The following is a 26010-nucleotide window of genomic DNA, read 5'->3' as shown; positions in this document are numbered from 1 at the left end:
CTAACTCATGGGTTTGACTTTTCTTAAGTTATCATAATTTGAAAGAGTGTTTGGGCTTAGTAGGCTTATTTTGGGACCATTTTCGATGATTTGAACAGTTCATTTTTTAAGACTCGTTAAGTAAAATATTCATACAAAAAATCAAGATGATTGAATATGGATAGTTATATATTTGAATCATATTTATTTAAAAAAAAATTGAACAATAAATATAATTTTAAGCCGTCTATTTTTTGTAGCATAATGTGATTCAAACATATAATTATTGGTAGCCAATTATCTTATTTTTTTGTATGAATATTTTACTCAATAAATTTTAAAAAATGAACGATTCAAATTACTGACATCAATTTTAAAATGAGCCTATCAAACTTAAAGACCGTCCCAAATTCAAATGACAAACTTGAAAGAAGTCAAATTCATTACATAACTCTTTGCGTCAAAATTATATTTATTGAGTTTTTTTTGGACATAATAAGACTAGGATTTTTCATTGTATTATTCAAGGTCAAATTAGGATGTGTGGCACGCCACATTGCCTGCAAACATTGACTTCATTTCAAAGTTAGTCTGTGCAGGCTACTGTACATGTATCACAGTATTTCCTTTTATTTATTCATTTGGAATTATATAGGAGAAATTGCACTTCAGTGCAAATTAAAAAAAAAAATTACAGATGCAGAAAAAATTTATCAATTTTAATAATTAAAGTTATAATTTTTTTTTTGTAAATTTATAAATATTTTGTAAAAATTCATACCACTTAATTGTAAATTTTCTAATTATTTAACAATAGAAATAAAAAAAAAATACACAGACATGATAAGTGGAACTCATCTTAGAATCGGATGTAACTCTGAATTACAATCTTCCATATTTTTGTATTTATGTATTTATTTACTTTTCCTATCTGCTGTTGAGTGATTCCTTTCTTTTTGTGAACTATTTATTGATTGCAAGCTTTAAATTAGTCAATAAGTACTTTGTCCGACTCTGGAGTTATATTTCAAAGCATACAAATATGTATATATATATAAGCAATGTTAGGTATTATGAAATTTTTTTATGAAAATAATTATAAAAACTTTGTCACCTTTAAATTACGCTTAGAATAAAGTACCACACATTAATCAAGATAATCCAAAAATTATAAATTTTTCATGATGATTTTCATAAATTTTTTTTTCTCATTCTTAACTTTTCCCTATATATATATATATATATATATATATATATATTTCTTTTAAGTGGGGTGAAATGAGTGAAACTGCAAACGGTCTGAGAGAGAGAGAGAGAGAGGCAAGTGGCTAGTCACTTATCTTATGGGTACTTGGTTACTTTCATATCTATCTTTTTGATCAATATCTTTCTCAGATTCTAATCCTACAAATTTGAAAGAGTCTCTCGTAGAGTTCTTCTAACCTAGACTACTTCTAGAAAGAGTCTCGGTGTGATCAAGAGAAACCTAGAAGATACTTTGTTTTGATCTGCTACACCATTCTCAGGAGAGAGAGAGAGAGAGAGAGAGAGAGAGAATCAACCACATCTCAAGGCCATGCTCAACCAGGGGTTGTTTGAGGATCAAGAGATGTCCACACAAATGGGTTTCTTTTCTTTTGCTCCAAACATGTCCATGCCTCCAATACATGGCTCTGGCTGTCATCATCAATCTCTCAAAACCCTAACAACCATACCCTCCTCCCCTACACTTGCAGCCGCAGATGTACCATCATCCAATCCATCTGAAACCCTCCTCTCTTCTTCTGCAACTTCAAAGCAAAGACAAGACTTCACTACACATTTGGGAGGTCCCCAACTCTCCTTGCAAAGATCAAGTGCAAATCTCTGGTAATAAGATCCTAGATTTTGTGAACAACCACCAAAAAGTTCCATAATTTTCATGCACTCCTTTCTTTTCTTTTCTTTTACACATGTAATCGGCATAGTTTAGTTGGCCAAGTCTGTAGTACATCTCATAACCTAGGAGTTTTAGACTGTGTGGCTAGTCCTTTGACTATCAAGTCAGGAGGTCTTAGATGTAATTCTTAGGAGAGAAGAAGTTCAACTCTCTTTAAACGTTAATCTAATAACTAACTACTAAACCGATAATAAAAAAAGAAAAGAAAAAGAAAAAAGTCTGTACGTCTCATATGAGAAGTCAAGTCTTCATAAAATTGAAATTTAAAAGGATGGATCAATGGCTCGGATCAATGGCTCAAGTTTCAGTTCTTAGTTTCTCTTGACTTGAGGCCATCTTAGACTTTATGCCTATAATTAATTGTATATATAGAATGAGGAGTACATGTTCTCTCCCAGATACCCATACGATTAAGATAAAAAATACTTATTACAATGTACACACATATAAAGTTACAGCATGCTTTATGTATTTATAGACATATCTAATCTTGAGTTGGGCATGCATGGTTGAAATTGATGTGATTCAGGGCATGGGGAGAAGTAAATGAATGCATGAGCTATAAGAGAAGTGGCAGTGGAGGAGATGATCATCTTGGAATATCTGCAGTGAATATGAAGATGAAGATGAAAATGAAGAAGATAAAAGGGAGAAGGAAGGTAAGAGAGCCAAGATTTTGCTTCAAGACCATGAGTGATGTGGATGTGTTGGATGATGGTTACAAGTGGAGGAAGTATGGCCAGAAAGTGGTCAAGAACACCCTTCATCCCAGGTATATAAATTACCCATCATTAACTCATCAAATTCCTATCTATTTCTGTTTAATAATACATTGGGTTTGAGCTTATATGTACTCTAATAATCAACCTCAAGGATTGGCCGTTCTAGGGTGTATTCCATTCATGATCTCTAAAATTTCAGGTTCAAAACTTCTTAAATACAAATAATTTCTTGAGACCAATTTATATTAGGTAAACTAGGTGTAAATAATTTCTTAAGGCCAATCCATACAAGGTTTTACCCAAACTTTAATTGGACCTTGCAAGTAAACAGTAAAATTAATCTTGAATTAATCGATCGCAACAGTAAAATTAATCTTGAATTAATCGATCCAATAAGCGAAATACAAAGTTTAAAAAAAAAAAAAAGGTACTCTAATAATCTCTCTAGATCTCTTCCCTTATAGTTGTTTGCTATCATTGTTCTAGGCTTTAGGAGGAAAAAAACAAAAATAATGTGCATTGAAATCATCAAGCCATTAATAATTATTCCAATGGATTTTGGCATAAAGAACTAATTATTAGTCTTAAAAGACTAAAATCAGAATGACAGACTAATAATGAGCCAAAGATTTTATTTTTTAAAATTTATTGGATAAAAAATTTGTTAACTCAAAATAAAAAAAAAATTCATAGACAAAAAATGTGCCGAAGATTAAAAGCAGCTGATAGCAAAAGTATAGTGGAACACGATGAATCAAACAATAAAATAAAAATGCAGTAAGGGGTGGGACACCTTCCACAATGAGGAGATCAAAATTCTACAATTGTGGAAACTCTATTATTGTGATTAAGATGGTAATGTTGAAGTACTAATACTCCTCCAAGTAGTTGCCAAGGTGGAACAATGAAGCAAAATAGAGTAATAGTTAATACCAGTTCTCTCTCACGTAATGATCTCTTAACATTCGTTTTTACATAATTCAAAATAATTGTATTTTTATAAAGGTATAAGAGAGCCTAATAAATAAAAGTTATGACATAAGATAACTTTCACTTTCTCTAATTTGTACCTTCATTTAAAGTTCCAATTCCACTTAAATACACTTTTCCCCTTTGTTTTTGTGTGTTTGGGGGAAAAAAAATACAATGAAAAAGATTAAAAACATGCATTGTTATAGTGTTTTCATTTTTAGTGTGAAAATAGTTTTTGTAGATTTGGAAACAACATTTTGGCATTTTTATAAAAAAAAAGTGGGCTTGTTTTGAGCAAAATAGGGGGTCTTTTCAAAAAAAAATTCTTAAAAGGTTTTTTTTTTTTTAATCGTTAGAATCTATTTTAAATTAGACTTTAAGGGGAAAAGAAAGAAAATCACCCCCAATGTCCTATATGGGGGTTTGAACTCACAACCTCTGGTGAACATGCCACTCTGATGTAAGATAGTAGGTTTCTTAAAAGCTGTCTGCTAACTAAGATTTTTGTATTTTTCAAAAAAAATTAGATGTCAAATAGATCTTAGGTTGTGTTTGATTTTATAGATGTGAGAAGGAATTTACAAAGGAAAATAAAAAAAAAATGTGTAATATAATTATATTTTATTTATATTTTATCTACTTTTTTTTCCTTTCAATTTTAAATTGCTCATCAAATTCATAAACCAAAAAACACAACCTTAATAGGAATTAAATGTTCAAAAATCACTTCTGGATCCCATATTGGGATCCCTTTATAAATATGATTTGGATTTAGGTGAAAAGTGCAAAGTCAACTTTTTAATGTTGAGTTAATTAGTTAAAAACCTTATTATGATAGCTTAAAATCTATCTAAGATTTTTTGAACTAATAAATTATATTTTCTAAAATTGAGAATATTATTATTTTTTTTTAATTTTTAAAACTAAGAATATTATCAATTTTGCAGAGTAATATTCTAGATAAATGTTTCACTAACTGATGAAAAAGAGAGAGTATGAGATTAAACGTTTTTGCACTTGTACTTATTAGTTTGATTCATTTATTTAATAAAATCGAGAATATTATTAATTTTTTTTAATATTAAAACTGAGAACATTATTTAGTTTTTTCATTTTAATTTTTTTTTTCTAGTTTTACACATCAATGTTTCATCGTCATACTCCTTTATAGACACATTTTTTTTTTTTAAATTTTGCACAAAAAAAAATTCAGTTTTTTCATTTGTTTAAAAAAAAAAACCATTTATTTTTTTCTGCACATAATTTTTTTTTTTTTAGTTTTTTCAATTTGAAAGTTGATGTTTCAAAGTTTTGAAAATCAAAATAATTATTAAATCATCATTTTTTTTATTTATAGATAATTATAAATGATAAACAATTATTATTTAAAAAATAATTTTAACTATTAAAAATTTAATAAATTTTAAAAATTTAAAAAATCTTAATTAAAATCTAATGAAATATAAGTTCACAAATTAAAATTTATATATAAATGTCCCCGTAATGTTTATAATGTCAGAGAGTAAAATGCGTGAGTGATACTTTCCACTTTTGAGGAGCTATAGACTATGCTCTTTTTCACCATCTTCAAACTTTTTACAAGCAACATGTATAAACGAGCCCACTTTCCACAAAAGCCGATCTTACAATGATGAGTCCGACCATTGCCATTTTGGAATTTGCTTCGTTGTTTTTCACCATTTTTTTTTTTCCTTTCTTTCTTTCTTGTTTTATTCATATCTATTTTGGTTATCACGCTGTCCTATTTTGTATAGTTTTTCTTTAATTAAAAATTAATAATCTAAATGGAAAAAAAAAGTTAAGAACATTCCCTTCTCACCTTTTTAATAATTATTATTTTAAATAATTAATTTATTTTTTATTCTATAAGCTATAAATAAAAATTATAGAAATCATACCGAATACTTTGACACCTAGACTCTTGAAAATAATGCTATGTATAAGCAGATTAATTGTTTACTCAATTTTCTTATTAAAAGATATAAAGTTAGTGGAATGGAGTCTGCAGTAATAAATACACCTATAACTTGTTATTGCAAATAAGAAAATTAGACAAAAATTCATTTATATATACAATGTTTCTTTTACATTTAAACTGGTAATGTCATGATGAATGTTTTGGACTAAGTAACCAGTCAATTTTAGGGCTCCTCAAATGTCCAACAGAAAAATTACTTGTCCAAAATCTTAATTAGAAAAGTAATGTAGGGTGTTGACTGAACTTTTTTATTTTTTTTTAAATTTTTATCGTGAGATTTATGTTTAAAATAAATTTTAATCACACAATTGCTATTGTACCTATTTTTCTAAATTAATTTTTTAAATGCATAGTATTGCTGAATGTGGAATATTTTACTTTACCCAGCTGAATATTGTGTTCGTGAAGGGCCTTGAGGACTTTGAAACCACCTGCCAAGAAGGCACAAGGTTTAAGAGCACTACTTAAAAGAAGGCCACAGTTTCTCTCTGGTCCAAATCGGACTGAAGAGTGTTGTTGGACTTCTATGAGTTCATTATGAAATCCGCATCGATAATCCGAATCATTCAAATATGTAAAGTTCATTGGGTGTTTTATCCTTACGAAAAATCACGTTGATCGGATATCGATAGTTACTTGATCATATCATATTTATGTCAATGATAAGTATGATTTTTAAAATAATTTTTTTATAAAAATATGATCTAATCAAATGGTTATCGATATCCGATCAATGCGATTTTTTACATAGATGAAATGATCAACGAATTCTATATATTGAATTATTTGGATCATTGATATACGTTCTATAGTGAGCCCATGAAGGCCCAACAACATCCTCTAGTTGGGTATCCCAGCTGGAGAGGAGCCTCTCCCAAGAAGAAAACTGTGGCAATGAGTTCTTGTGTACTTTGCAAAAAAAAAAAAGAGTTTACTAACACTCTTATTTAGTGTAATTGTTCAATAATTTGAGAGTAACAACTAATCATGTAATAAATTTTTTTATAAGTAACACATGTAGATTCACTTTTGTTATGTAATGAAAGACAAATGATAACTATCTTAGTGCATGTATGTGACGATTTCTTATTTACATTTCTAGAAGCAAAACTTAGCCTCATATTGTTTCTCATCCCCAACATATGAGCTCTTACTCTTCTCTACCAATCAAAACTCTATGGAACACTACGTGTCCATACTTCGAAAATATTGAATAATCACCCGTGAAAGACAAATGATAACTATCTTAGTGTATGTATGTGACGATTTCTTATTTATTAGGAATGCTAAGAATATAATATTACATAGTATTTTAGGAGTATTTAATAATTAATTAATTATTTATTTATTTTTGATCAATAAATATTAATTGTTAGTGATTAGATTAGCACATATGGGAAAAAAACTCACCATCCTTGACAAAGTACTTAAGTGCTTGCACTCCCTTAATTTAACTTACTAAGGAAAATTGAATCCATAACCTCCTTAAGACTAAATCCTAAAAAAAGTATGGTGACTAACTAGACTAGTCCTAGTGAATTAGGCCTAATTTCTCTTTATTTACATTTTTATTAAATATTTGATTGAGAGACTCTCTCACATGTACATAAGGGAGAGTATGTTGATAGAGCACAATTTGGCTTCTTTTGACAAAAGGTTAAAAGTAATTTTTTTTATTTTAAACATTTTTTTGAATCATTTATCTTTCTATTTTTTTTTTTACACATTGTAAGAAAAAAAATTAAAAAAATTAACTTTTATCCTATTTCTCAAAACAACTCTTCCTAATGTAAAACCATGCAAAGTAACCCCTCTCCTCTTGTGCATGCTTCCATGATTTTAGTGTTGCTTTCATGGGTTCATTGTAACTGACTGTAGCAGGGTATTTATTCCCTGAATAATTAGGTTTGACTAACTGACAAATAGAAATTAAACTGAGTTAAAAAAGTCAAAAGATGCTTTGTCCATTTCTAGAAGCAAAACTTTTATCTCATACACAAACAGTATAAAAACTGTACGTTGGGTATAAAAATACAGTAATATATATTACAAACAAACTAATAATATACTTAAAATTTATTGAGAAATTATCAACATGTAATTTAGATTTATTATACACATAAATTCTATAATATACAATTTTAATTTCTACTATACAATTTATTTTGATTCGAAATCTGAGACCCTAAATCTAGGTCCTAGACTTATTCATAAAAATATTAAAACTTTAAACAAACTTTGATTATGGTCACACTTAAGAATTTGTTTGAGGGTTAATTATTTTAGTTGATTTTTTAATTTTTTTTAATTTTTTTATAAAAAGACATAAAAAAAATAAAGAGAATGATGTGATATTTGCAAATAAGTTATTTCAAGTATTTTTACGAAAATATATGCAGAAAAATAGAAAATAGAATAAAAATAAGATTTCTACTATTTCTCCCTAAGGCACCGTTTGTTTTGGGGTGTAATGGATGGGAGGGGATTATGATAGATGTGGGATTATTTAGTGTTGTTTGTTTGTAGAGTTGGAAAATGGATTAGAATGGAGGAGAGGATTAAGATAGAGGTTGGAAGGGGGACTGAGATGGAGGAGGTGGATGTGGTATTAGAAAAATAGTGAGGGGATTATAAATTTTTTTATTTTTTATATGTTGGGAATATTTTTTAAACATTAATGTTTAATTTTTTATATTTTTTTAATTGTTTTATTATTTTATATAAAAAAATTTAATAATTCTTACACTAACAATTATCATCAAAACAAATACAATTTTACTTAATCTACTCACTATTAATCCTCTCCATTCTCCCTCTGAAAACAAATGGGACCTAAGTGGATTAATGGCTAAATTTTTGTCAAAGTTTATATGTTTTTTCTTTGGTAATGGTATTTATATCTTATTTTTATCTCTCTACTTTTCTTGTGAAGACAAAAAAATAATGCATATAAGAAGGGTGGGAAGCTAAGTGAAATTTGAATTTGACTGAATGGGTTCTTTAAAGAGAGGATTGGTTATTGTAACTAATCTTATTTTTTTTTGGTGTTGTTACATAATATTATGATTGGTGGAGAAGATAGGTAAATGAGGTATTGTATTGGGTGATTGAGGAGTATGAGGAAACATAATAAATGATAATTGGTTAGGAGTATGAATACATGGTACTTTAGTAATATTCTATAATTTTCTTAACGGACCATATACCGAGTTATCCAAAAAAAATAAAATAAAAAAATAAATAAGGGTGAACAAAGACGAGCAATCCATTTTTGGGCTTATCTATTGTAGCTTACTCTATGTAGATAATTGCTAATTTATGAGGTGAATCTAAAAGCACCATACTTTAACTTTACAAAAACTTATTTAAGTTGTTTTTATTATAAAAGTTACATAAAAAATGTGAGACAGATCCAAAATAAATTAATTAAAAAAAAATCATAATCAACTCATTTAATATTGAGAGGCTCCAACAACATCATAATATGAGAAGAGATTATGAAAGATGCCTTGCTTTCCTAAGTTACTGTGGTCGGAGCCTCTCAATATCGACAAAAAGATGAATAATATTGACTTCGGAATTGTGCCTGGTTTTATTGACAAAAAGATGAATAATGTTGACTTCGGAATTGTGCTTGGTATCGGGACATTTTTAAACATTGAACTGCAACTGTGAGACAATATTTTTTCACTTGGTGTACAGTAAATTATTAGGTTTGTTATTTTAGTGTCAATTTAATTAGGATCGTTTAATTTTGTTGTGATATTTTTTGTGCTTTTTTTTTATTTTTATTGATGTTTATTTTTATATAATGATTTTTATCAATAAAGTTCCTATCTTTTTTTGTTGATAAACAAAAATTTTACTCAAAGGACAAAATGAATAATTATTCAGTAATCTCGGAGTATAAACAATCGTTCGTACTTTTAACCAATCATTATTTATTATGGTCTCTTATGTCTCTTAATCATCCAACACAATACCCCATGTACTCGCATTCTCCACCAATCACAATATTATGGAGTACAACGTGTCTATACTCCGAGATTACTGAGATATTACTCGTCTGTTAGACCGAATAGTTCAGAAGACCAATCTCACTGTCAACTTGCAGGGGTCCCAAATTAGGCCTCGTTTGGGAAGTGGCTATTTTAGTAGGCTATTTTAGTTTTTGGCTATTTTAAGTAGGCTAAAATTTTTGTGTTTGGGAAGATGATTGGATTTTTTTGTGGTTGGATGTGATGTTTGTGAGAGAAAAAGTGAAATGATTATGGGTTTGATGTGATATTTTGTCTTATTAGCTATTTTAGCCTATTTTGTCTTTTTGTGATTTTTAGCCTAAATTTGACTATTTTTTTTCTTCCCAAACAGAGCATGTGTGAATGTAAAATTCCACATCAGGCAAAGAGTAAAAGAAATGTGTCTTAATATACATTAGATGCATTCTTCACTTATAAACTTAAGCTTTTAAGTGGGTATGAGTTCCAAATAATATATGTTGAGCCTTAATAGGGTGTTTGTTGGAGTTTCTATGATGAATTGGGCCGGTGTTGTTGCGCGCTTGCGACTCCTTGATTCCCTAACAAATTAAAGTTAGGGTAAAGCCCCTTATGGACCGATCCCAAGAAATTATTTGCATATAGGAGATTTCAAACTTAAAATAAAATTTTAGAGGAAACATACCCCTAAACCCCAAGTCTTGAATCCGTTAAGTATGTAGTATGCATCATATGGTTTCGTTTGGGAAGTGGGTTAATTTTTTGACTATTTTAACCTGGGTGACTTTTTTGATTTTTGTGATAGAAAAAATGAAATAATTATAGTCTGGATGTGATATTTTGTCATATTCACTTTTTAGTTTATTTTTATTTTTTTATGACTATTTTAGTCTGGCAACTCCATGCCAAGCGAGGGATATATGTATACACACACATTCATATTATTCTAGCTCAGTGGGTATGATGTAGCACTTTCTTTGTGACTTTCAATGTGATGAAATTTCATAATCGTTTTTCCACTAATGGCACCTTTGCAGGAGATCAAGTTTTGCAGCAAAAAATAGTTGATTTTCCTCTTGTAGATATCTTCATTTCTTATATAGTGTAATGACATACTCAAAAAACGACATTCACAAATTTAACATAACAAGATGAATGAGAACTTGTATGGTGTCATTAATTTTGTGTTTTTTTCGCTTTTGATCGATTCAATTACTAATTAATAACATTTGTTTGGATCATGCATGCAGGAGTTATTATCGTTGTACGCAAGATAATTGTCGCGTAAAGAAACGTGTGGAGAGATTGGCAGAGGATCCAAGAATGGTGATAACAACGTACGAAGGGAGACACGCGCACTCTCCATCACATGATGAGGATGATGCACAAGCTCCTTCCCAACTTAATAATTTCTTCTGGTAGTGAGATACCCAGAATAGAACTAGCACTTAAAGAATCCTTGTTATCCTCTCCACCATGGTTATGTTTTATGAGGCTCTGAGGACTTTCAGAATAAATTAGACTGTAATGTGTGTGTCTGTAACATGTAAATGCCCTTGTATTCTTGGGCCTTATTGGAGCTAGATTTTGCAAATAAAGTCAGGTAATTCTATTTGCACACTACACTATCAAAGTACACATTATATTGTTTGGATATCAACTTTCGAACAAAAATTAGTTGTTTTGATATCAATTTCTAAACAAAAATCAATTGTTCAAACAAAAGTACTTTTCAACAGTTGATGTCTGAACAACTTTTTTGATCGAAAATTGATATCCGAATAATACAAATAGTATATATTAAGATAAAGTGTATTTGTGCAGATAGAATTACCCAATAAAGTCTCTTGTTGTTTTCTGGAAGCAGTTTGCCAAGTCTTGCAATTATGTATGTTGTGTTGAATTTGGCTGCTTTTTTGTTTTGTTTTGTTTTGAAGGAATGGTTGATGAGGGAGAGGGGCACAACGAGATTAGTTTTATTTTTCAATAAGTTCGATTCTTATATCTATAATGATAGAAAAAAAATAAAGTAGCGTTTGATTGTGTTTTGGAATTGTGATTCCAATCAAAAAAATTTCAAAACTCTTTCTAAAATTCATAACTGTTGGGAATTGGATCGGACGACTCGATCCATAACTCATGGAGTGTCCACATAGTTTACTCATAGGAGATCACTCAAAACTTATTTATCTCTCTGTTCATCTCTCCAAGGTCACCATTTTTGTACCTTGAAATTTGGAGTGTGTTCCATAAGGGAGATTCTAGTAGCCCCTTTACTGACGTGGAGTCTGTAACAAGAAGGCTCGTAATTCAAGCTTTCAGATCTTACTGCGTGGGTGTTTTTCCGCCTAAGGTAACCCAGATTTCCTTACAGTGGTATTAGAGCCAAGTTGCTTGTTTTCGCCTCTTGATTAGTATGGGATTGATTTGATTATTGCTTATACTATTAGATTGATGCATCATTAAAATTGTTTTATATTATGGCATATTCAAGGAGAATTTTTTTTGGGTACTTCACATATTGGATCGGATTGGATATGATCCATAACCCATGGAGCGTCCACATGGGTTACAAGATTATTATCTGACATGGGTAGGCCCATAAAGGCTATAGCCCACCATGAACAACTCAAGCCTACCACTTAGGGCCCAATACATAACCCAACTGATAAGGCCCAGCACCATCTGGAAGTCAACATGGCATGAAGGACCAATGATATTCAGACACATGGCAGGTAAAGGGCAAGCAACATCAGCAGACAAAGATCTGCAAAGTTATTGCCACTGCACATCGCCATTAATGCAGCACCGCACTGCATTTATATTACGACAACACCTCTTCGTCGGGACAACACGCCTTCACCTTGAACAAGGTAAGCTACAACATAGACTTTTGGCCAAGGTAACAGGTCGGAAGGGACAACGAAATGATTACCAAAGGATATAAACAAACGTTGAAGACAAGAACAAGGTTAAGCTTTCTATCTCTAATTCATCTCTACACTCTATTTCTCTCTCTAACTTGCTCGTCGGAGGGTTCGCTGGGGGACTCCCCGTTCCCCGTTGAACTCGTGTGCAAGTTCTCTGGTGGGTTTGATCATTCAGATACCGGTTCGAGAAGTGTGGATCAGTCCGACCCGCTCTGCTTGGAACCCGTTACATCATCACTGTATCATCAGCTGGCGTCGTTTGTGGGAACGCCTGGCTCCGCGCGCCAGTTTTACTCATTGCCACCGGCGACCCTGTTCCAATAACCCTTTCTTACTACCCATCAAAGTGTATGGTCACGACTAGATCCATGGCTTCTCACTATAATGCTCTTGACCACCAGGCCAACCCCCCCAAACCAAACAACCCACCGCAGTATTTCATCAAGTTTACCAACAGCATTAACCGCATGGCCGAGCAAAACCAAGTCCTGATAAATGCCCTACTCCAAAGGAACCTTCCTATACCCCCTCAACCATCTCCCGACATTCCGCCCAACCAAGAACGAGCTCTGAGCCATACTATCCCGCAGCCCTATCCACCCAACTTGGAAGGCTTGCAACCTCCTCCTCCTAATATGAATCCACCACCCCGGCCCCCACATCTATCGCTCCTGGCACCGGCCCCTGAAGGAGAGGCCAGTAGCGTCCAACCCCCGCTACCTTCCGGTGGTGATAACATCCCTTTCTGGGATGCAGAACTCCAAGCCATGAAGCTCCAACTCCAAGGGGTCATGCAGAACATACAGCATAAACCCTCTACCACAGCAAACTCACCATTTGTCGCCTCTATCCGGGACAAACCTCTACCCCCCAAGTTCAAAATGCCCACCATCGACTTTTTTGACGGCACGACGGACCCAGTCGACCATCTGGAGACCTACAGAACCCTCATGATCCTCCATGCATTCCCTGACGAGATCATGTGTCGAGCTTTCCCCGTGACACTAAAGGGATTAGCTCGGTTGTGGTTTAGCCAGCTACCAGCAGACTCCGTTTCCACTTTCCAACATCTCAGTGACTCCTTCCTCAACCATTTTATTGGAGCCCAGCGCCAACGCCGTCCGGCAACCCATCTCCTCAACATTCGCCAAACCGAGGGGAAGTCCCTGCGCAGTTTCGTTACCCGCTTCAACACCGAAGCCTTGCAGGTGGCGGAAAACGATGATAAGGTCATCCTTACGGCTTTCATGGCCGGACTACGGTCATTTGATTTCCTCTTCTCCCTCTCTAAAACCCCCCCACCTCTATGGCAGCCCTACTTTTCAAAGCCCAAAAATACATGAACGCAAAAGATTCCCTAGTCGCTCGCTAAGACCCTACAACAAAAAACCTGACCTCCCGAGAAAAGCGAAAAGACCCAGAAGCCAGAAATACCCAATACAATAACCAAACACCGCATTATACAGACCGACCCCCTCGAGCCGACCGGTCGGCACCAGCCCGACCGCCCGGTCGGTTTGAGCGGTACCCACCCCTTAACTCCCCCATAGAGCAAGTCCTCAACTAGATCCAGCGGGATTACCCCCTCAAATGGCCCCAACCATCACGAACCCCCTCCGGTCGGAAAGACCAGTCCAAATATTGCCGTTTCCACCAAGACCACGGCCATAACATCGATGAGTGTGTCAACCTCAAAGATCAGGTCAAGACCTTCATGCGTTAGGGACGTTTTAGCTGGTTCACGGACACCCGCCCTCAGCAGAGGAAAAAGAATGAGCCTCCCAGAAACAACCACCGACGCACCCTCTCCCAACAGCCAGCCCAACCTAACCCAGGCCATGATCGCCCTCCATAGCAGCCTCGACCGCAAGGTAATCCCCCTCACCTGTTGGAGAAATTAGAGTTATTTCGGGCGGCCTTGCTTATGGGGGACCATCCCGCTCGGCTCAGAAAACAGAGCTCAGAAAGATAAGGCAGGGCTCAGACAAAGCAGTTGCCACGGTGGACAGACCCTCCAAATAGCCCAGGCAGGAGAACGTGTCTATCACCTTCACGGACACCGACTGCGCAGGCATCCGCTACCCTCATGATGACCCTCTCGTCATTTCTGCCCTGTTCTCCAACTACAAGGTCAGACGAGTTCTCATCGACAACGCCAGTTCTTCAGACATCATTTTCCTCAACTGCTTTCGCCAGCTCAAGATTGGGGAGGAAAGTTTGTCTCCTTTCCAGACCCCTTTGGTCGGTTTTACTAGTGATCGAGTGACCTCCATCGGCTCCATTGATCTTCCTATCACACTCGGCGAGTATCCCTGGCAGAACACAAAGTTGCTCACCTTTCTTGTTGTCAACTACCCCTCCGCCTACAACATCATCCTTGGCCGCACCGCCCTAAACACTTTTCAAGTTATCACATCAACTCACCACCTTGCCATTAAATTCCCCACCGATCTGGGGGTTGGGACAGTGAGGGGAGAGCAGACAGTTGCCAAGGAGTGTTATGTTGCCTCACTCAAAGGAGTCAAGCTGAAGGAGGCAATGATCATTGAAGGGCTTGACGTCAGAGATGAGGACGAGCTGGTCAGAGGAGAGCCTGTGGAGGAGCTCGTTGAGGTTCCCATCGACCCCGCCAATCCGACCAAAACTACCAAAATTGGCAGCCAACTATCTCTCCAAGTAAAGGCCGACCTTACTGCCCTCCTAATCGAGACAATGATATATTTGCTTGAACCCACTCGGACATGCCAGGTATTGACCCCTCATTCATAACGCACCGCCTCAGCATTGAACCCCATTTCTGACCTTACCGCTAGAAGCAGTGCATCTTTCATCCAGAGCGCAACACTCTCATTGCCGCAGAGGTCGACAAGCTCCTTGAGGCACAATTCATCAAAAACATGGACTACTCTAGATGGTTGTCAAACGTCGTCTTGGTCCGTAAGAACAATGGTAAATGGCGACTCTGTGTCGACTACTCCGACCTCTACCGAGCTTGCCCCAAAGACAGCTATTCTCTTTCCCGCATAGATCTGCTGGTTGACGCCACGACCGGTCATCAAATGCTTAGCTTCATGGATGCCTTCTCTGGGTACAACCAAATTTTGATGCACCCATCTGATCGTGAACACACCTCCTTCATTACAGACTAAGGTACCTACCATTATCGTGTGATGCCATTTGGGCTGAAAAATGCTGGGGCCACCTACCAACCGTTGGTTAATGCTGTTTTCCATCGTCAAATAGGTCGGAATATGAAAGTATATGTTGATGACATGCTAGTCAAGAGCAAACTCTTCGCTGATCACCTGACCGACCTGGGAGAGACCTTCGCCACCTTACGAAAGTACCAAATGAAGCTCAGCCCAGAAAAGTGCGCCTTCGGCGTATGATCTGGGAAGTTTTTGGGTTTCATGGTCAGTCAGCGAGGCATTGAAGCCAACCCTATAAAGATCAAGGCCTTGATTGAAATGCAGTCACCCAGAATGGTTAAGGAGGTTCAAAGACTCACTGGCCGAGTCGTCGCCCTCAACCGCTTCATTTCCCACGCAATGGATAAGTGCCTCCCCTTCTTCAAAGTTCTTCGGCAAACTTTTGAATGGACGATCGAATCCGAAGAGGCTTTTCAACAGTTAAAGCAGTGTATGGCCAACCCCCCTCCTTTCACAAGCACTCACGGGCAAACCCCTTTTCCTCGATTTAGCCGTGTCAAGCACTGTAGTCAGTGCAGCTTTTATCAGGGAAGACGGCTCTGTCCAATGGCCGGTCTACTACATCAGTAGGGCTCTCAGGGGAGCACAGCAGAATTACCCACTGTTAGAAAAATTGTCCCTGGCCTTGGTCATCTCCTCCAGACGACTTCGTTCTTACTTCTAAGCCCATTCCATAGTAGTCCTCACCGACCAAGCCTTGAAGAAGGTAATGTAGCAACCAGAACTCTCTGGCAGACTCATGCAGTGGTCAGTGGAACTCAGCCAGTTTGACATCTCTTACTGGTCTCGAACAGCGATTAAGGGGCAAGCTGTCGTCGATTTCATCCTAGAGTTCACTAAACCTACCCCAACCACGACCCCTCCATCCCCACCAACCTCTACCGACCCAGAAGACCCTTACTCTTGGACTCTCAACGTCGACGGCTCATCCCGCAGGGAAGGCAACGGGGCTGGTCTCATCCTCACCGCCCCTGAGGGTGGTTATTTCAAATGTGCTTTTCGTTCTTGTTCGAGGCCAGCAACAATGAGGCCAAGTATGAGGCATTGATAGCAGGTCTCCGCTTAGCCAGGGATATTGGTGTCAGCCACATCCGGGTGTTCAGTGACTCCAAGCTCATTGTCGGACAAATTATGGGGGAATTCGATGCTAAGGAGGACACAATGCAGGCTTACAGGATATAGCTCTCCCCCTTGCTCGCCTCTTCAATACCTTTCACATCAAACACATCCCTTGGGCGGAAAACTCCAAGGCCGATAAGATGGCTCAATTAGCCTCTGTAGATTAGTCAAATCTCAACCACGGTGTTCGCCTTGAATATCTAATCCACCATGCCATCTCCCCCGACCAACAAGCGGTCCACTTCCTCCAAAATGAACCTATCCCCTAGGCGTCCGACATTTTTCTTTCTTTGATAACGAGAGAACTACCAGAGGACAAACAACAGGTTGCCAAAGTCAGGGCCCGGTCATGCAATTACATTCTTGTCAATGGTCTTTTGTACAAGAGGGGCTTTTCACGCCCATACCTCAGATGCCTCAATCCTGTTCAGGGGACTTACGTGATGAGAGAAATCCATGAAGGCGTATGTGGCAATAATTCGGGTGGCAAGTCCCTAGCCCACAAAATACTTCGCACTGGTTATTTCTGGCCTACTCTCAATCAAGATGCGACAGACTTCGTGCTTAAATGTGATAAGTGCCAACATTTTGCCAACATCCTCATGCTCCTCCTACAGAATTGATCACACTCTGCAGTCCCTACTTGTTCGCCAAATGGGGAATCGACCTGGTTGGCCCATTTCCCACTGGTCGGGGCCAAACCAAATTCGCCATTGTCGCTATCGATTACTTCACTAAGTAGGTGGAAGTAGAACCCCTTGCCACAATTACCGAGCGTAACACAACCCGATTCATATGGCAGTCGATCGTCTGCAGATTTGGCATTCCTCAAGCCATCATCTCCGACAACGGTAAACAATTTGACAATGCCAAGTTCAGGAAATTTTGCGCAGAGCTCCAAATCCAGCCGTGTTTCTCCTCTCCAGGCCATCCTGTAATAACCCTCACCACTGTTTACTGATAAGCCATTGATTACCGTTAAACTGAGGCTAAATATGTTAATTAACTGACTGACTGAAAACTGAAGCCGAATTGATTGAGTATATTAGTTAAATTACAACTCTATCTGTTTGACTGTTTAATTATCTGTTCATGTTTTATGCTTTAAACTGCAAATTGAAGGCCTTATCGGCGGCCGAATCCGAAATTGATTGATGATTTATGATCATTAGAATTTATGTGATTTTATGGTGTATTTATTCGAAATGTGATTTGGTATGCTTAAATTAGATTAAACGTTGATAAATTGCACCAATTGACTTAATTCACCAAAATGCCACACTAGTGGCCCACTATCTAAACACATTTGAGCCTTCTGCAAACATACTTCTTCAGTCATTTTGAGTCCCATAGCCGACTAGAGTGAGGGAGTGTGAGGAATTGAGTTCAACTTGGAGAATTGGCTAGAGAACTTAAAGAAATTGTTAAGGATTTGTGCAATTGAGTTTTTATACTTGAATACAAGACTTAAGGTAGAAATTCATCTTCTCATTCTTGTGTTTAAATTGATTCTTGCGTGGTTTAGAGCAAAGTTGAAGACTAGAGCCAATTTATGGCTCAAATTGTTGTGTTGAAGCTTAATTGTTGCATGCATGTATATATATATTGAAGTTATGAGGTTGTAGTTCATAATTCCCTACATGCATGTCCATGTTTTGAGAGTAGACCATGATTTCATCTTGATTTTGTAAGAATTGGCTCATTAGAGCAAGTGTTGGAAGCTTTGAATTGGTTAAATTAATGCATGTTTGCATGTTCTTCATATTCATGAAATTTAGTTTCAATTTGGGCTCAATTGATCTTCTTTTGGGGTTTTGATTTTACATTTGAGCTTTGAATCATGTTAAACTTTGAGTTTTGGAATGTTTTCTAGAAAATTGGCCCAAATAGTATGGTTTTGATGCATTTAAAGTTGAATTTGAGCTTGAGGTTCAAATCTGGGAATTCCAGATTTTGAACTCACGCTCGAGCGGGGTGACTAGCACTCGAGCGTGGAAATCGTGCTCCCAGCATTTTGTTTTGCTTTTAAGTCAGCTTGAGCGGGGTAATTTACGTTCGAGCGGGACCTTGTGTATTACGCTCGAGCGGGTGTTGAGCGCCCAATCGAGCGTGAATTTCACCTATCCAGCACTTTTGACTGTTTTACAGAACGCTCGAGCGGGTAAGTCTACGCTCGAGCAGAAACCTTTGTCTGCATGTCCGCTCGAGCGGAGTAACCTACGCTCGAGCGTGACACTTGTTTTCTGGAAATGCTTTTAAAGTGCATCTTTGCATCCTCATTTCATCCTAGGCATTCTTAGGCCTAGTTTAAGGCATCTTAATGAGGATATAGATGTAGAACCACACCGAGGCAAAGTAGGGACTAAGTCTTTGTTTCCCGAATGTGAACTTAGTGTGTGTTCATCTTGTAAACTGTGTAGGGTTGGCATCTGAGGACGCGCTCTAGCTCAACTGTAGCCCAGAACTCTGTGAGTAACAACTGTGTAAAGATATGTTCAAATATGATTACCTTCTGAACAATTGAACTGTACTGTTTTCTGAAATGATACTGTTGCTGAATGAATGATGTCTTAATTGTGAACTGTATTGTGGCATCCTTAGCAACTACTGTTACTGTTACTGCTACTGTTACTGAGATCTCTGCCGGTTACCATGTTTGGAACCATTACTGATGGCCATCATTGACTGTTCGATCTCTTAAGACCTACTGTTTACTGTACTGCTATGCTAATGGATGTACCACATATAACTGTAATGACTGAATAACTGATACACTGATTGAAATGATTGTTTTTAATACTGTAAGGACATTCATTCTTAACCTCTTTACGCATTATGTTATTCACTGGGCTTTAGCTCACTGTTTATATATATATATATATGTAGGTGTACAGGTACCAGACCGGAGCTAGGAGCGTGGGTTAGACTTCCTTTTTGTCAAGCCAACCACTGTGCCTCACTGCGAGGTTCCGAGCTTGCCAAGCTATGGCTTAGGGGTGTTTTAATTTTCCCCCGTCTGTCTCTGTATCTGTTTTGTAATAACTGTATAGACTGATAGCACTGTACTGTACTGTCTAACAGGGATTAGGTCCCTATACTGATCGACTGTAAATGTTGTACATACTGTTCTGTATTGTTCATGTATATACGCATGAAAAATCTTCTTGCATACAGACTGTCACAGCTCATTGGATACTGTTTATTTACTGTTTTGGCTTCCGCCATGCCCCTGTACTATGTATTACTGTCTTACTGTTAAGCAGGCCTTCGGTAATCTCGGATTACTGGCCGGTTACGGTGCTAAACCCATAGGGGCGGGTTTGGGTCGTGACACATCCCCAAGCCAATGGCCAAGTTGAGGTCACCAACCGCTCTCTTCTGAAAATCATCAAAACTAAACTGGAAGCTGCTAAGGGACTCTGGGCTGAGGAATAACCGAATGTGCTTTGGGCCTACCGTACTACCGCCCGAACTCCCACCGGGAAGACCCCCTTTCGTTTAACATACGGCGCTGAGGCAGTTATCCCAGTGGAAATCGGTCTGCGCACCCCAAGGGTTCTACATCCGGATCCACAACTAACTGAAATGCTGCGTCGAGTAGACCTAGATCTGATCGAAGAACTCCGAGAAACCACTACTGTCAGATGGGCCTCCTATCAACAGAAAATGAGAGCACACTACAACCGCAAAGTCAGACTGAGGGACTTCGCCGTGGGGGACCTTGTTTTGCGAGAAGTAACTCCTGCCACTAAAAATCCGACCGAGGGCAACCTGGCAGCCAAGTGAGAGGGACCTTATGTTGTGAAAGCCAAATCTCGTCCAGGCACTTACCGGCTTTAGGACATGGAAGGCCGATATCTCCCCCACCCATGGAACGCCGAGCACTTGAAGCGCTATTTTCAATAAAAGTCCAATTCTTGTATCAATCTTTTGTTGTATTTCTTTTTTGGCCATTCGCACATTTTATTGTTCTCATTCTTCTCTCATATGATGAAAATTCCTGATCAAATGGGTTACACTTTAATGATGACAAGCTTATATTCCAAGTATGTGTGTGATTTTTCAAATAATGCTCTGATTGCAACCTCAGCCAGACTGAGCATAAAAACCTTGGCCAGACCGAGCATACAAAGCCTCAGCCAGACTGAGCATGACAAGCCTCAGCCAAACTGAGCATAAAAGCCTCGGCCGGAACGAGCATACACAGCCTCAACCAGACTGAGCATAAAAGCCTCGGTTAGATCGAGCCTGCTCAGTCTCAGCTAGACCGAGCATGACAAGCCTCAGCTAGACTAAGCATGACAAGCCTCAGCCAAACTGAGCATAAAAGCCTTGGCCAGACCGAGCATACAAGGCCTCAGCAAGGCTGAGCATAAAAGCCTCGGTCAGACCAAGCCTACTTAGCCTCAGCCAGACTGAACATGACTAGCCTCAGCCAGACTGAGCATAACAAGCCTCAGCCAGACTGAACATGACTACCCTCAACCAGACTGAGCATGAAAAGCTTCAGCCAGATCGAGAATGACACAGCCTCAGCCAGCCTGAGTTACTTCAAGCCACTGAATTACTTGCTAAGCCAGTTAATCATAGCTTGACCCCAACTGAGCACGCATGCAGAACTCGGTCAAGGCCATTCATGCAGAATTCATGCTTGTGGCATTAGTAGACACACATGGTCAACATTCCAGGTCCATGCTATTACACCACTCTTCACTTAGTCAAATTCTAAAACTCTTGCAACATGATTTAAAACTCCATTTTTGGGAATAATTTGAAACTCCACATCTTTGACATTCTTACATGTTTCCTTTACAAGTCAAATTATTTTCTCACTCTTTCCTTACCAACCAAGCCTAACTTGAATCAACCCCCCCTCGCTCACTTCAGACTCACCAAAATAAAGATAGCAGTGTGGCAAACACAAACTTATAATTTTATTACATTTTCAACTTCACTCTGCATGGAGTTTTTCTTACAAGTTCAACTTCACTCAGCATTGCGTTCTTCTTAACTTTACTTTGCATTCAGTTTTTCATTCATTTCACCCTTGGCTTTGCATTGAGTTTCAAGTCAACATTTTCATTCATCCCAGATACACAAGCAAAAACAATGGAATGAAAACACAACTTAAATTTTATTTATTCACAAACTTGTACATACGTTCTTTACAACAATCCAAAAAAAAAAAAAAAACAAACAAACAAAAAACTTGTACAACTCACACCAATCACTCTTCCTCACTTGAAACGAGGTCTTCTTCTTCAACGCCCTCATTTAGGGGGGTCTGGGCCACGCCATCTTCATTAATTCGTACATCACTTAGGTCCAAGTCTGGAAACAGTTCTTTTGCCTTCCGCTTGAATATCTTCCAGCCACTGTCCCAAAACTCAGCCATTTCGTGTTTGTAGAAGTCCGACCGTTGGAAGCTTTCAATAACTTTTGCTTCAGTCCTGCCCCCAGCGGTCGTTCTCGACGGGCGCGTCCCTTCAGACACCTTCCTTGCCAAGTTGTTGGCGACCGCGGCATCGACCGCCATCTGAAATTCAGCAGACCCCTTGAATTTCTCCACTGCTGCGACATACAGATCGGGGTATGTTGCCCTTTCAGAGGCGGCCTTCATTTTTTCCTCCTCTAACTCCTTCTCTAATCTTGCCTTCTCCTCCATGCCTTGGTGCGCTCATCTTTCAACTCCTTCAACAGCCCAGCAATCTTCAAGTCCACTTCCTCTTTTTCTTTGATCTGCTGGGCACGCAGCTCTTTATTACTGGTCATAGCCTCTTCAAACTGCTCGATGGCGACCGTGCAAGCATTTTGAGCATCCCCCAACTTCTTCTGCTCGCCAGCCAGCTGGAACTCGAGCGACACTACCTTGCGGCGTTTGTCCTCTAGCTCCAACTTGACCGCGAGCAGCTCAGCATGGGCTTGCGTGGCAACATTGCGCTGCACGATTGCCAGTACCTCCATCTTCTTGGCCTTTTTAGCCTCTTCCAACCCCCTTGCACAAATACTCCTCCACCCCGTAGTTTCACTCCTCAAACTTGCAAGTTGGGCCTTCGCCTCCTCCAACTTGGTCTTTCCAGCCGCCGCCTTTCTCAGCAGAGCTCCTGCTAAGGTGGTTACCTCCATTTGGGCGGAGCACAACCCCCTTAGCAGCTTAGTCTCATTGAGCCTGGCCACCGAGTGCACCACTGCGTCGTCCACAATCCCCACAAGGTGATCTGCAGCCGCCTTGGCTGGGCCTTCTTCTCCCTCTAGCCACCCAGCCACTGCATGAGCGTGGTAGATAGCAGTCGTCAGCCTGGCCCCTTCTCCTTGGGGCGCAGGGCCCCCCTTTAGCTGCTGCTCCATCACTTCCTTAGGACCAGCTGACCCACTCTCCACTGGCACTTTAGGCATGGCACTCAGGTGCTCTTCTCCCTTCTGGCCTCCTTGGCCTTTGTCCCCTTCCATGTCTGGGACAACCACACTTTCTAGGGTTGCCTCCACTCCCTTCTCCCTTGTTGCGGTCGACTCCTCCACCATGGGGGTAACCTCCTTCCCAACCCTCACCCCCTTCAACCCAAGCTCACCTGAGGCCCTCTCCAGGCGAACCCTCATTTTCTTCTTCTTCTTCAAAGCCTCCGCCTCCCTGTCTTCCCTTTCCTTCACCGGATCCACGGTGGGCGGTCGTGGCTCAAAATTGCCCAAGTCTTTTTCCCCTAGTGGCTTGGGGTGCGGTCGAATTCTTTCCCTCGTGAGCGGTTTTGGTGGTGGACCTAACTGCACCTCCTTGAATTTTTGGGCTCTGGCAAAAATGGTCCGATCTTCCGCCTCCTGCGCCTTTCTTCTTGCCTCTAGTTCTTCCGGTGCCAAATCTCCACCGGTCGGCTGAGGGCCCAATCCTGCGGCAAACAAAGGGGACGGCTGGACAGGATCGTCCCACTTGACGCCCTCCTTCTCCCTCCAGGCCTTCACCTTTTTCACCCTCTCCTCCGCTGCGGCCCCTAGCTTTGGCTCCAGAGACTTGGTAGGCACTCTCCACACTGTACGCACCCTCACTCCGCCGTTGGCAGACACGTAGAACCACCGTGGCCTCCATCCCTTAATTGATGACAGCAACCCCGCCACCAAACCCCTCCCTGCCGCCGCCTGCAAAGTGACCTAAGTTTTTTGCTGGCTTGAGGCCTTGTAGCAAGCAAAAAACTCGTCTACCGTCATAGTCGCCCCCTCGTTCGCTTTCGGCCACGCACTTGCATAGGCCAGTACAATCTTCCACGCATTGGGCATTAGTTGGCCTGGCGCCACTTCCAGTCTGTTTAAGACATCCACTACTACCTGCAGAAGCGGCAACCTCAAACCACCCTTCAACGCCTCCTTTTAGAGGGCAAACTCCCCTAGCCGGGCGTCGAACGGCCTCTCCGTTGGTGTTGGTAGCATCAATTCTATTTCTGTGGGAACTTGGTATTTTTTGCGCATACCCCTCCAACTCCCCCGCAGTAACGGTCGACCTGTCGGCCTTCGTATGCCAGTGATTTGGCTCAGCCTGGTTGATCGGCTTCGAAGCCGCCATCAATGTCAATGAACGCGGCGGTCCCGCTGGCCTCCTTACTCTCTCCATTTGCCTCTCCGTCCTGTACTGTTTCACCAACTCCACCGCATCATCGTCCCCTAGTGGATCAACCCTGACAGTTCTAGCTTCTTCCTGGGCCATTTTTGTCGTGTGTCTGTGAATGGCTTTGGATGTGGGCACAAGAAAGTTCAAAAAATGTCGCAAGGGTGTATCACTTGCAACGAAGGAGTCTACACTTGGAATGTTTTGTTTTTTCGAAAAAAGGTAGGCAAAACGTATAATCCCAAAAGCCCAAGGCTTGCCTGTATTTCAGTGGTCACAATTAATTGCCGCTAGTTTGAAAAATTTTCAACCATTCGCCAAAACTGTCTTTTCAACACCCATTATGACCTATCGTTTCACCTCTAACCCAACGCCTAACCTCCCCCACCACGAGATGATGCCACGTGTACGACCATGATTCACTACACCATTCCCCTACCTTGTCTTTTCCATTTCAAGTCACCACGTGACCCGCCGCCTCTCGAGCCCCGCCCCTGCTACTTCCCCCTTCGCGGTCGGCCCTCCTCATGCTCGGCCACTCTACTCGGCTACCCTTCGCTGTCGGCCCTCCTCGTGGTCGGCCACTCCACTCGGCTACCCTTCGCGGTAGGCCCTCATCGTGGTCGGTCACTCCACTCGGCTACCCTTCGTGGTCGGCCCTCCTCGTGGTCAGTCACCCCATTCGGCTACCCTTCGAGGTCGGCCCTCCTCATGGTTGGTCCCTCCACTCGGCTACCCTTCGCGGTCTGCCCTCCTCGTGGTCGGTCCCTCCACTCGGCGACCTCCCGCGGTCGGCTCTCCTCCTGATCGGCCCTTACGCTCGATCACTTCTATCGGTCGGCCCCCCTCCTGCAGATCTCTAACCACCCTCATTTTCTTCATTATTCCTTTCATTGGACTAAAGCTGCACTCGGGAATGAGGGACTACTGACATGGGTAGGCCCATAAAGGCTACAGCCCACATGAACAACTCAAGCCCACCACTTAGGGCCCAATACATAACCCAACTGATAAGGCCCAGCACCATCTGGAAGTCAATATGGCATGAAGGACCAATGATATTCAGACACATGGCAGGTAAAGGTCAAGCCACATCAGCAGACAAAGATCTGCAAAGTTATTGCCACTGCACATTGCCATTAATGCAACCCCTCACTGCATTTATTACGACAACACCACTCCGTCGGGACAGCACGCCCTCACCCTAAACAAGGTAAGCTACAACATAGACTTTTGGCCAAGGTGACAGGTCGGAAGGGACAAGGAAATGATTACCAAAGGATATAAGCAAACGTTGAAGACAAGAAGAATGTTAAGCTTTCTATCTCTAATTCATCTCTACACTCTACTTCTCTCTCTAGCTTGCTTGTCGGAGGGTTCGCTGGGGGATTCCCCGTTCCCCATTGAACTCGTGTGCAGGTTCTCTGGTGGGTTTGATCATTCAGATACCGGTTCGAGAAGTGTGGATCAGTTCGACCCGCTCTGCTTGGAACCCGTTACATCATCACTGTATCATCATTATCATATAATAATAATAAGATAATTATTGTAT

General features: G+C 39.7%; 1 protein-coding gene across 1 annotated transcript; it reads left to right on the top strand.

Annotated features, from left to right (window-relative positions):
- Positions 1–1004: 1004 nt before the first annotated feature.
- Positions 1005–11469, top strand: WRKY13 (WRKY DNA-binding protein 13). Its single transcript, XM_028256740.2, has 3 exons — positions 1005–1848; positions 2448–2690; positions 10860–11469. Exons 1-3 carry the CDS (start codon positions 1556–1558, stop codon positions 11029–11031), a joined length of 708 nt encoding a protein of 235 aa, XP_028112541.1. The 5' UTR covers positions 1005–1555; the 3' UTR covers positions 11032–11469.
- The last annotated feature ends 14541 nt before the right edge of the window (positions 11470–26010 follow it).

The sequence above is a fragment of the Camellia sinensis genome, chromosome 1, assembly GCF_055761805.1.
Source record: "Camellia sinensis isolate YWXY chromosome 1, ASM5576180v1, whole genome shotgun sequence".
In the NCBI taxonomy this organism is placed as follows: Eukaryota; Viridiplantae; Streptophyta; class Magnoliopsida; order Ericales; family Theaceae; genus Camellia; species Camellia sinensis.
This window is presented reverse-complemented; position numbering and strand designations above follow the sequence as displayed.

Coding starts and splice junctions, on each gene's coding strand:
- WRKY13 (XM_028256740.2), top strand. CDS start 1,556: ATGCTCAACCAGGGGTTGTTTGAGGATCAAGAGATGTCCACACAAATG. Junction 1,849..2,447: donor AGATCAAGTGCAAATCTCTG/GTAATAAGATCC, acceptor GATGTGATTCAG/GGCATGGGGAGAAGTAAATG. Junction 2,691..10,859: donor AAGAACACCCTTCATCCCAG/GTATATAAATTA, acceptor TCATGCATGCAG/GAGTTATTATCGTTGTACGC.